Genomic DNA, 12203 nt, shown 5'->3' with positions numbered 1-12203 from the left:
GGGAAGGGAAGGATGCTCACAATGTATTTCCAAGGACAGCCAGAGCTATACAGAGAAAAAAAAAAAAAAAAAAAAAAAAAGAAAAGAAAAGAAAAGAAAAGAAAAGAACCCAACATTATTCCCAGCAGCCTTAGCTCCAACTCCAGGGGGATCCAACACCTCTGGCCTCAATGGGCACCTGGACTACTTGCACATACCAATACACACACATACATGTAATCAAAAATGTAAAAGTAAATCTTTCACTTTTTCCCAAGAATGAATAATGCTTAAAGTAGTGGCCACTGTCTGAAAGATTATACTCAAACCAACCATTGATAAAAATAATGCTTTTAAGAATGAAGACCTGAGGCTGGGCTGTGGCTCAGTTGGTAGAGTGCTCACCTAGCATACAGAAAGTCCCAAGTTCCATCCTTTTATCTGGGCAGAGACAGGTAGAGCTTTGAGTTTGAGGCCAGCCTGGTCTATATAGAGATTTCCAGGACAGCCAGGGCTACATACTGAGATCCTTTCAAAAAAAGGGGGGGTGGGGGGAGAAGGAAATAGGAAGGTTGGTTATGGTTAGATAAATAGATAGGTTGATAGGTACATACATACATAGATATATAGATACATAGATACACAGATACATAGATATATAGGCAAGCAAAAAACAAACAAGAAAGAGCCCCTTGTAAATTGCACAAAAGAGGTTCAGACTTTCAACAGAGTCTATCTAGGCAAGAAATACCAAGAAAAGGTTTTTGGCTCCAAAGATATTCCAAATCAAAATAGTAAATTAACAATAATTTTTATCCTTCCAGAATGTTCTTAATCAAGAGTCCTAATACGTTACAATGTAACAAAATGCCCCCAAGCAGTTGCCCAGAACAATCAGAGTCTCCTTTTGGCTCAGAATGTAGGGTAACTGGGCTCTGCAAAGTAGTTCTGTTTAGGGTCTCATGCAGCTGTGCTCAGACAGCAGCTGGGGCTGGGGCCACACCCCCACAGAAGAGCTCATATGTGTCAGGGCTTGGAAAAGCCGAGCAGCAGGTGTCTAAAGCAAGGAGGCCTCTCAGACAAGCCTGTGTGTCCGCTCTGTATGGCCCTCAGACTCCGAGGCGAGCTGGAGTCACCTGGCAGCTGCAGTTCCCACAGCCAGTGTCCAACAAGACGCTGGCAGAGGTCCCACTGTATGCCTTCACCACATTATTGGTGGTGATTTGTGGAGGCAGCTACAAAAGCCTGGGAAGTTGAGGGGAGGGAGGAAGTCATGGGCCAGCCTCTTGGGCTTTGTATGGGTTTAAAATGAACGAGCCATTTCAGATGACAGTCTGCCAGACAAGCGTTCAGAGCTGTATATGACAGGGCTGTTCCACTCCTTCATAATAACAACAGCTAAGTGCCTACAAGAACTAGTAAGCAAAATGGCAACTTATTAGCCAAGAAATATAATAATGTTAGATCCTAAGGAGCGGAAAAATCAGACACTATAAGTCAGTGCCTGTTTTGAGCTTGTGTTGTAGAGGCACAGTTGTCAGCGGTAAGGATTAAGGTGTTTTGTGTGTGTGTGTGTGTGTGTGTGTGTGTGTGTGTGTGTGTGTGTGTTCTGTTGTTTGGTTGGGGGTGGTATTACTGTTTGTTTAGTTTTTATTTGTTATTCGATCAGAAATAACACAATACTCTTGTTTTGAAAAACTAAATAATACAATGGGAAACTCTCTAGGAATGACAACCTCTAAATTATTTTCTGATTTTTTTTCATGATATAAGAATAATTTTTTTTTTTTTAAAGATTTATTTATTTATTTATTATATGTAAGTACACTGATGCACCAGAAGAGGGCATCAGATCTGATCATGGGTGGTTGTGAGCCACCATGTGGTTGCTGGGAATTGAACTCAGGACCTTTGGAAGAGCAGTCAGTGCTCTTAACCACTCAGCCATCTCTCCAGCCCCAAGAATAATTTTTAAATAAATACTTGGCAGTTGAAAAAAAAAAAAGAAAAGAATTAAAATTACATAAAAGCCTGCTTTCTATGACAGAGTTGTCTAGGGACTGTCAACAAGGAGCAGAGGACCTTGGCACCAAGCATGAAGACTTCGTTACATGGTAGAAAGGAAGATCTACCCCCTTGCAGTGTGCCTTGAAGATCACACGTAGCCAGGCGCGACCATGCATGCACACCCTTAGAGAAATGTAACTTTTTTTTTTTAAGAGGGGACAGATAGCACTAGAAGGATGAGTTCATGGTTAAGAGCAAATACTCCCCCTGAGGGCCCCAGTTTACTTCCCCAACACACAGGTTGCTCAACTTAATGACCTTCTATAACTCCCACTCCAGGGATCTGGCGCCCTCCTCTGGCTTCTGCAGGCACCCGCACTTACATGCACATGCCCACACACATACGCACATAAACTAAATGTTTTTGTTTTGTTTTGTTTGTTTTTCGAAACAGGGTTTCTCTGTGTAGCTCTGGCTATCTTGGAACTCACTTTGTAAACCAGGCTGGCCTCGAACTCAGAAATCCACCTGCCTCTGCCCCCCCGAGTGCTGGGATTAAAGGCGTGCACCACCACCACCCGGCTATAAAGTAAATTTAAATTAATCTTTAAAAGCCTGGTGGTGGTGAGCAGCTCACACCTTTAGTCACTGGGCTTGGGAGGCAGGGGTAGGCAGAGCGAGTTCCATGACATCCAGGGCTACCCAGAGAAACCCTGCCTTGAAAAACCAATGAATGAATAAAGTAGTAATACTAGTAATCTTTTTTAAAAAATAAACCCATTCACATACATGCTGACACTTCTCATAGAGAATATGGCTTCATCTTACCATCTCCCTGGCTTTCCTAACTTTCTCCCATCCGCCTCTGCTGCCCTCCACATTCAGGCGTGCATCTCCGTGGGATGCACTATCTCTAACTGATGGAGGAAAACAAGGGATTCCAGCCAAAATAATGCCTGGTCCTGCTTCCAAATCCTTCCTGACTTCTAGTCTAGATGCTTGGCAGGCCTAAAATTGTACTTGCCTGATATACAATTAAAGTCATTTGCATTATTAAGAGAGTAAAAAGCGTATTAGCAACTGTTCATGGTTTGGATTGTAAATCTCAGATTATTTGTGTCTCGGGAGAGCTGACTAGTGACATTTACCCCATGTCATTTCCTTGACAGAAAAATCCATCCCTGCTTGCTCCTGGGCCCTTATCTTCTGTTCCTTATCTTTATTAGAAAGGGATTTAAACCTCCCGAGGCCTTGTAGCTGCACAGGTCTCCATGGCCTCAGACTGGCCCTTGTCTGGCTTTCCCCTCCCCCCTCAGCCTCTGGTTTTGGTTTCAGCACTAGTTGTCCCCCAGGGCTTGTTAGAGATGTTCATCTAGGCCCCACCCCAGAGCCAGTGAATCACAAGCTCCAGGGTGGAGCCCAGCATGGGTGACAGGGGGACGGTACTAACCAGTTATCCCGACCTGACTAGCTAGTGTCTGAGGCCCTCACCTTCAGCAGTGGGGTCCTCTAGTTCCTGACTCCCAGCCTGGAGTACATCTAGACCTCTTACAGCCCTCCTGGATGTTTGCATAGCGGTCAGGCATAAGTAATTAAGGGTCCACATAACAACCCAAGCAGCTGGCCCTGTGGTCCCTGGCTGACCTTGGTGCTGGGTGTCTCCTCTAAGATATGTCTTATGGCTTGTAGTTTCTTCCAACTGAAACCTCCTAGGCCTCGTCAGCACTGTAAGTGCCCCAGTGAACTCACTTTCCCAACTTTAGCCCCTTTGGGTCTTTCATAAGTTCCCCTGTCATCCCAAGTTGACCAACAATGGGATGAGTGGGGGAGGGGCATTGGTCTTAAAGTCAAAGGCACAAATGGCAGCCTAAACACACCATGGGGGTGCTTACAACTCTAACAGCTAAACTAATCCTTTTCTGTGGGTTTTTGTTGTTGTTGTTGTTGTTATTGTTTTATTGTTATTGTTTTCAATTTTTAACAAGTTGTGGGTATTAGCCACATATTTGGGGAATTTTTAGGAGATTCAATGTTATTATTGTTTGGTTTCGTTTTCTTTTTTTTTTTTTTTTTTAATTTATTTATTTATTATATGTAAGTACACTGTAGCTGTCTTCGGACACTCCAGAAGAGGGAGTCAGATCTCATTACAGATGGTTGTGAGCCACCATGTGGTTGCTGGGATTTGAACTCAGGACCTTTGGAAGAGCAGTCGGGTGCTCTTACCTGCTGAGCCATCTCACCAGCCCTTGGTTTCGTTTTCTATGTGTGTATCTGTCTCTGTGTGTGTGTGTGTCTGTGTACTGTGTGTGTGTGTGTGTGTCCTCTGTGTTTGTTCTGTGTGTGTATGTGTGTCTCTGTGTGTGTCTCTATGTGTATAGTGTGTCTGTGTGTGTGTATCTGTGTGTGTCTCTTTGTGTGTCTGTCTGTGTGTGTGTCTGTATGTATCTCTGTGTGTACATCAGTGTCTGTGTGTGTGTTGTTTGGCTTTGTTCTTGATTGTCGTTGTTTCAGTTCAGCATATTGTTTTGTTTTTGTTTTTCCAAGACAAGGCTTTACTATGTAGTCCTGGCTGGCCTGGAACTCACAACATAGGCCAGGCTGGCCTCGAACTCAGATATCCCCTGCCTCTGCCTTCCCAAGCTGAGACCAGAATGCATGCACCACCACCACACGTGGCTCGGTTTGGCTTTTTAAATCTTATATATTATTATTTTATGTGTTTGTGCATTTAGAGGTCAAAGAACAACTTTGGAGTCATCCTCCCCTTTTCCCATGCCATCTCAATCTCAGGTCGAGTCACCTTGGCAGGCCTGGTTTTGTTGTTTTGACACAGAATTTGACCTTGTAGCTCAGGCTAGCCTGAAACACACATCAGTCATTCTCTGCTTCCTGAGTCCTTGATGCCACAGGTGTGCATCACACCCGACTGTGGGCTGTGTGTTCCTCTATGGCTCTCTGCTGTTTTCCTCTGAGGCAGGGTCTCTCCCTCAACCCGGGGTTCGTGTATTTCTGCTAGGCTCACAGCCTGGAAGCCCCCAGACATCCTCTTGTCTCTGTGCATGCCTCCCACACATACACACACAGCAGTGGAGTTGCAGGCTCCGGGGAGCTATGCCCAAACTTTTACTTGAATGCTAGGATCTGAACCCAGCTCCTTTTACTCTTACCCACTCTTATCCCCAGCCCTCTGGCTTACTTTTTAAATAATAAAAAATATATATTCATAGTGAAATGGGAACAGACTGCTGGACATGGTATTACAGCTATGAATTCCAGCCCAGCCTGGGCTACAGAACGAGACCCAGCTCCAAAACATATTAAGCAACGAGTAAAACCAATCAGGGAGAAGTTCACGGAGGAAATGAGTCTTGCGATCTTTATCTAGAATGGTGCACAAAGCAAAAGTTCACCGGGAATGACCAGGAACACTTTCCAGACGAGCAGGAGGAGAGACCTCCAGATGGACCCTCAGTGCCCGGCAGAAGAGTCGGGCTCACTGGTGTCCTCTGACTAAAACGCTGGTCCTGTCCATTTGTTTAGCCTATGGGATTCCACTGAAAGATGGAAGTGAGCAAACAGACGAAGAAGCGGAGGGGCCGTTCTCCGATGACGAGATGGTGACTCACAAGGCGCTGAGGCGATCCCAGAGCATGAAATCTGTCAAGACCATCAAAGGCCGCAAAGAGGTCAGTGTGCATTGGGTAACGTTTTTTTCCTAAATGATGTGTTCCAGGAGGGATTTCCTCCTACTTTGTCATCACAGCTGTGAAGTGATCAGCGGACGAAGGATTCGAATGAGAGTGTAGCGTTATAGTTAAAATTCTTTATTAAAAGCAGGTGTGTTGGGGATCTCTAGGGACAATTTTTTTTCCTGGAAATTTTGAAATAGGAAACTTTTTTTTTTTTTTTATCTTGTGCTCTACATAAAAAAAGTGGCATTCCCACATAGCAAACCCCACGGTTATTGTAAATCTCTATTGCTTTCCTTGTGCCGGAGCAGAGAAAGCTGCGGAGAGAATGAACTGCGTAGTTTTGCTTTCAACAAGCCCTCCATGATGATTTAATAGTAGCCGTTTCCCTGTAATCACACGGTGTCGATGGGCTAAGAAAATGAAGGAGGAGCCAGGCTCATTGACTGACTTTGTACTCGGCAAAACATAAGTCTTATGTCGATGTCTTTGTCTGTGATTGCTAACATCATGTGCTACACACACCCATCACATCACAAGCTACGTGTATGGGGGAGTTCCTAGCAAGGAGCTTGCTTGTCAGAGAGTTGCTTTGATGACTGGCTGGCTGGTTGACTGGTTGGTTGGTTGATTTTTGGTTGATTAATTGGTTAGTTGGATAATTGACTTGGGTGCTGTATTAGCAATTGAACCAAGGACCCCATGCAGGCTATGCAAGAACGATACTTCTGAGCTACATTAGCAGCACATTTTATTTTGAGGTAAGAACTCAATAAATCATTTTGTGGCCCGGGCCCAGGTAGATCTTGAACTTACAGTCATCCGGCCTGGGCCTCCCATGCAGCTGACAAAGAAGCTGATTCTTTACGTCAGATGAGTAAAACCGTTACTATGGCGACGAAATATTAAAACTTTCCTAATTTTAAAAAGTGGTCAGTCTGTTTAGTCAGTTTTAGTCAGTATACAGAGTAACAAATCCTTACCAGCTTTTCCATACATAGTCATTTTGGCTTCCCTATTGTTAACACTAACACTTTTCTTTCTTCAGGTGCGGTATGGCTCACTAAAATATAAAGTGAAGAAGAGACCACAGGTGTATTTTTAGGGTCTACACCTCGCCCTTCCCAAGACGAATAAACACTAACAAATCAACTTCATTTTCTAACCTGAGGTATTCAGGTCTTAACACTTTAAATCTTCAGATTGTGGCAGAGACAGGATTTATGTAATGACTTTAAATGGTCTGTGTCTCTTTAACAATTACTTTTAGATTTTTAACGGCTAAAGGTAGTTCTATAAGGCTTGTAAATGTACGTGTAGATAACAAACGTGACAGAGACTCATGTTCCTGATGTCAGCAGCAACACTGAGCGCCTAGGATCTAAGGATAAAGCATAGACCCAGGGTAGACTTTGAACGTCTCTGCTTCAGGACACACCTGCCCTTCTGGCGTTGCATTCTGTTTACATCATCTTGCCGCATGCATCTATCACAGGAGAGTGGTGACAGCCCCTGAGGAGCCAGAGTCATTACCATAGGAGGGAGCTGTGTCCTTTCCTTAAGCCTTAGACGCTTTCTACCGTGAGCTGAAAGTTTTTAAAACAGATTATTTGAAAACCAGGTGTCCATGTAGCACTTTCCTGGCTAGTTTTGCACACTTGAAAATTGTTTACTTATTTTACGACTGTACATTTACATTTTACCGATGCTGTCTGTGTTGTTGTCTGTCACATTCCGACATGTCAAGATCATGCCTTGAAACCGCATCATCTCCTTTTCCTATGGGTTTGTTTCGTTTGGTAAATTCATTCAGCCCATATAGAAACATATAACCGTTAAATTTTTATTCCTTTGTTTTGTTTTTATTGAGATAGGATCTCTTTCCTGATCCTCTTCCTACTTCCACTTCACCGTTGTACTGGGATAACAGGTGTTATCACACTTGGCTAATTTTAAATGCCTTTCAGTTATATTCTGGACATTTGAGAAGTTATTTTAACATTAACCAGTTTCCATAGTTGAAATTGATGTGGTTTTTATCAACAGCAAATTACATTATTCTAGGTTTCAAAAAAAAAAGCTTTTGGGGGCTAGAGAGGTGGCTCAGAGGTTAAGAGCACTGGCTGCTCTTCCAGAGGTCCTGAGTTCAAATCCCAGGACCCAGATGGCAGTTCATAACTGTCTGCAATCCAGCTCCAAGACACCCTCACACAGATATGCATACAGGCAAAACACCAATGCACATTAGATATAAATAGATAGATAGATAGATAGATAGATAGATAGATAGATAGATAGATAGATAGATACATAGCTTTTGTGGAAGCGTCATAGACCAACGTAGCACTTAGTGTTTTCTAACTCATGGACTTCCCTGTGCCCACACTCCGCTCCCAAGCTTGGCAGAGGCATTTGCTGCCTTACAGACCCGGCAGTGACTAACATCTTTTAGATTGTTTTCTGAAGATGAGTGTCAGGGTAAAACACAAACACCATTGATGCTACATAACAGGCTTCCAGAAAAAGGCCATCTTTTTTTGTTTTTTTCCAAGACAGGGGTTCTCTGTATAGCCCTGGCTGTGCTGTCTCTGGAGACCAGGCTAAAGGCCATCTTTTTAATCTAAGAGATTTAGAGTCATTGAACTCAGCTCTTTTTAGGTTGCCCTACTAACTGGGCATTGCGGACACTGAATCATATTAGGGGTAGCGAATAATCAAATTTTCATTCTCCAATAATACTTACATGGGGGTGCCTGAATGGCATCCACACACAATGTCCTCTTGATACTACAAATATTTTCTACACTGAATCACATTGCTAATATTTTTAACACCAAATAGAAATTCAAATTTAATCTTGTAGCTCCATCTACTTTGCTTTGACTAATAGCCTCTTCATGTCTAGAAGGATTCTTTAATTCCTATTCAACATCTATAAAGTCCCACAATATATTATTGGACAGAGTGTATTCATTTCTCATGAAGCAGACCTGCTCTGAACCAATGCTGTACCGCGTGGGTGGTTTTCCCTGCAGAGGCCGAGTTACCTGATTTTTCCCTGCAGAGGCCGAGTTATCTGATAAGGTGATTTGATAAGTAGAGTAAGTTACTTTGTCTCCATGGGGACAAATTGGCAAGATTGTGTCTTTTTCAAGTCTAGTCTCAGTATTAAACTTACCCTTGGGAGCTAAGGACAGATACCGTGAATACAAGACCATGAATTCAATCCCAGAACCAAAAAAAAAAAAAAAAAGTTAAAACAAACCTATTATTTAATGAGTTTGTATACTATTTGTTTCTTCTTTTGACTTTTGTTTGTTTGGGTGGAGGGTGTTTTGTTTTGTGAGACAGAGTCTCTCTGTATAGCCCTGGCTGTCCTAGAATTCACTCTGTAGATCAGGCGGGCCTCAAACTCACAAAGCTCCACCTGCCGATGCCTCCCAGACGCTGCCACTGAAGGTGTGTCCCACCATGCCCAAGTTGTTTTGAGACAAAGCCTCACTCTAGCCAGCCTGAAATGCACTGTGTAGCCCAGGCTTGCCTCCAGTATATGGTCTCTCTGGACGCTTCCGCCTTCTAAGTGCTGAGATTACAGGTGCGTGGCTCCATACCCTACTCCACAGGCGTTTTAAATTGGGAGAATGTATCACATTCTAGAACCAAAATACTCAAGCAAAGATACCGCCTGACTCAGAGCTAATGCTGGCTGACCTGCTCACTGCCTTTCTCCCTCCCGGTCCCTGCTCGGGCTTGTCCCTGCTGTAGACATGCTCACATGTCCTTGATGACGGTCCTACCCCGCTTTGTTTCTGTCCCTGTGGTCTCATGTCATAGCATGCATGCTCTTTTCTTTGAACTCTGTATGCTGAGCTAAAGCGCTTTTTTGTTGTTTCTCTTAAAGTGGACAGGGTCACCTTGTTTGTTTCTGCTTTTTTGAGCATGCTGATTTTTTTTAAGAGATGTAAATTTATTCATAGACCACAGTGCCTTGACTTACCCACACTGCCAACTGGCGCACCAGCATGTGATGCACAAACCTGTTTAAGGCACTGTTTCTCTGCCTTTTGGCATTTATCCAAAAATTATAGCCTACTAGTGTTTCATCTTAGTATCCAGTCATTCAGCGTGATCACTAATAATTAACATTCCCCGTACTTAACTGTTGTTTAAGTATAAAAATTGATATATCTATACTGTGTCTCTTTCTTTTTTCCTTTCTGGTATTAAAAGGAGCCATAAGTATAGCTGGAGAGGTGGCTCGATGTTTTAAGAGTGCATACTGCTCTTACAGAGGACCTGGGTTCAGTTCTTAGTGCCTATGCCAGGTGTTTAGTTCACTGCTGCCTGCAGTGCCAGCTCCTGGGGGTACGACACCTTCCTCTGATTTCCAAGGGCACCTGCATGCACATGAACATTCCTTCTCACAGATACACATACACACATCATTTGAAATTTAAAAAAAAAAAAATCCTGTGAAAAACAAAAAGGAACCAGAAATAAGCTGATTGCTAAATAATTATCTAAAGCCACCTGGGTTCCCCATAGGTCCCCTCCACACACACTGTATGTGTTTTCTAGGGTTAAAAAAATGAGATCTTGCTATCATTGCCAGCAATAAACACTTTAGCACATGGAGGGATGGGACAGAACTAACTCCTCGTGTGTTTTCAGGGATCTTATTCCATGTGTCACCACCAAAGACTTCCACAGTGTTATAAAGCATGTAAATACTCTAAAATTATGTCAGCCCTTGGCTGCATGTGTCTTCTTTCTGTTTTGTACTTTTGGAGAAATGCCTGAACCTTTATGGTATTACTATAATACTGTCTTATATTAACTGTAAGGTTTTTTTCATTGAAATATTATCTGCCATTGGGAAAAAAAAATGAATGGAAATCTAAATAGATCTAAATACAGAAATCTGAATACAGATTCCAAGCCACGTCCTCTGACCTCTCCCTTTTAGGTTGATTTATTTGTGAAACAGGTAAAATGTGAGAGGATCATTGTTTTGTGGTTTTTACTATTTCTTAAGAAACATACCCTAAGATTAAATTTTTCTGAAAAGAAAGTACCTTTTTCCCTAAGTACTTCTCAGGTTAGTCTTTTAGTGGTAATTCTGCCAATTAACCTTGACTTAACATTTTTTTTTCTTCTAATATTTTTTTTAACTCTGTGTACTTTAATACTTTAAGTACTTAAAATCTCTGTTAAATCTCAGGCCCCATATGTGGGTGGCTCTGCATGTGTGTTTTGGGAAACTTTTACAATAAAGTAAACTAATTTGATTAATGGCAACTGAGTATTTTTTTTCTTTATGTGTCTGAATATGTATGTTGAAGCCTGTGAATTGATGTCCTTTATTATTCGTTATTCGTAACGGACAACATATCCATGTCCTTCAGCTTGCAGCAAGTCACGACAGTTGTTACTTTCTGTAAAGCTTGACTTGGGCTTCGGAAGGAGTCCTGGGTTGTGAAGTCTGGATCCTAGACCGAGAAGCAGGGCAGACACCACAGGAACTCCGTCACAGTGATTGACAGACTTCAGCATCAAGTGTTAACAGAAAATTCAGGATTGTGGATCCTGGAAGTGTTCTGGAGTTCTGTCTGTCTGAGAGTCAGAGGAGGTTTGTCTGCATTGGGTTTTAACTTTAGAAATAAATCCCATTCTAAAAGCTCCCTTGTGCTGGGTGGTGGTGGTGCACTCGGGAGGCAGAAGCAGGCAGATCCCTGAGTTCAAGGCCAGCCTGATCTACAGAGTAAGTTCCAGGACAGCCAGGGCTATTCGGGAGAAGCCTTGTCTTGAAAACAAAAGAAAAGAAAAGAAAAGAAAAAAAAATCCCTTATATTGCTTTATTATGCTATGCAGTGTATGTTCATTTTCAGATACCATTGAAAATGGCGTTATAAATTACAATTCTTAGTCTTTTTATAAGGCTTATCCTTGCTATGACCAAACAGGGCTATAAATTTAAATAGAAATTCAAAAGAACACAGTGAACTTGTGAAGTACTTCATTGATGTTTGCTTTTTTTTCCTTGGGGTTTTATTTTCCCTTGAAGTAGTTAACTGTCCTTATAGAGATGTGTGGAAAAACCACATTAGGGACACATTGTTCCCGGAAAGTATTGTGCTCATTTATCTGCTCATCAATCTATCTTAGTCTCTGAGTTCGAGGCCAGCCTGCCTGGTCTACGGAGCAAGTTCCAGGACAGCCAGGGCTACACAGAGAAACCCTGTTTAAAGAAATAAATTGCATTTTAGAAGACAGTTCTTTGAATTGGAATTTTAATTACCTGCTCTGTAGGTTACTAAAGAAGTGTTCTCAACAACAGGAACTTCGGGCACCAGGCATGTATGTAGTATGTGTATGTAAATGCAAGCAAGACACTCATATGCTCTCTTTTTTTGTTTTTGTTTTTTTTTCTTTTGTTTTTTGAGATAGGGTTTCTCTGTATAGCCCTGGCTGTCCTGGAACTCACTTTGTAGACCAGGCTGGCCTTGAACTCAGAAATCCGCCTGC

The 12203-nt window shown here is 42.4% G+C and overlaps 1 protein-coding gene across 1 annotated transcript in view; it reads left to right on the top strand.

Moving 5' to 3' along the window:
• Reep3 (receptor accessory protein 3) overlaps nucleotides 1–8931 on the top strand; it is an 88154-nt gene extending 79223 nt beyond the window's left edge. Inside the window, exons 7-8 of the mRNA XM_029542388.1 lie at nucleotides 5530–5675; nucleotides 6727–8931. Of these exons, the coding sequence (XP_029398248.1) occupies nucleotides 5530–5675; nucleotides 6727–6783 (203 nt within the window). The 3' untranslated portion in view covers nucleotides 6784–8931. The remainder of the gene's footprint in view (nucleotides 1–5529; nucleotides 5676–6726) is intronic.
• Nucleotides 8932–12203: the final 3272 nt, after the last annotated feature.

The sequence above is a fragment of the Mus pahari genome, chromosome 9 (genome assembly GCF_900095145.1).
Source record: "Mus pahari chromosome 9, PAHARI_EIJ_v1.1, whole genome shotgun sequence".
Taxonomy (NCBI): Eukaryota; Metazoa; Chordata; class Mammalia; order Rodentia; family Muridae; genus Mus; species Mus pahari.
The sequence above is the reverse complement of the archived record's forward strand: the minus strand, read 5'-3'. Positions and strand labels throughout refer to the sequence as shown.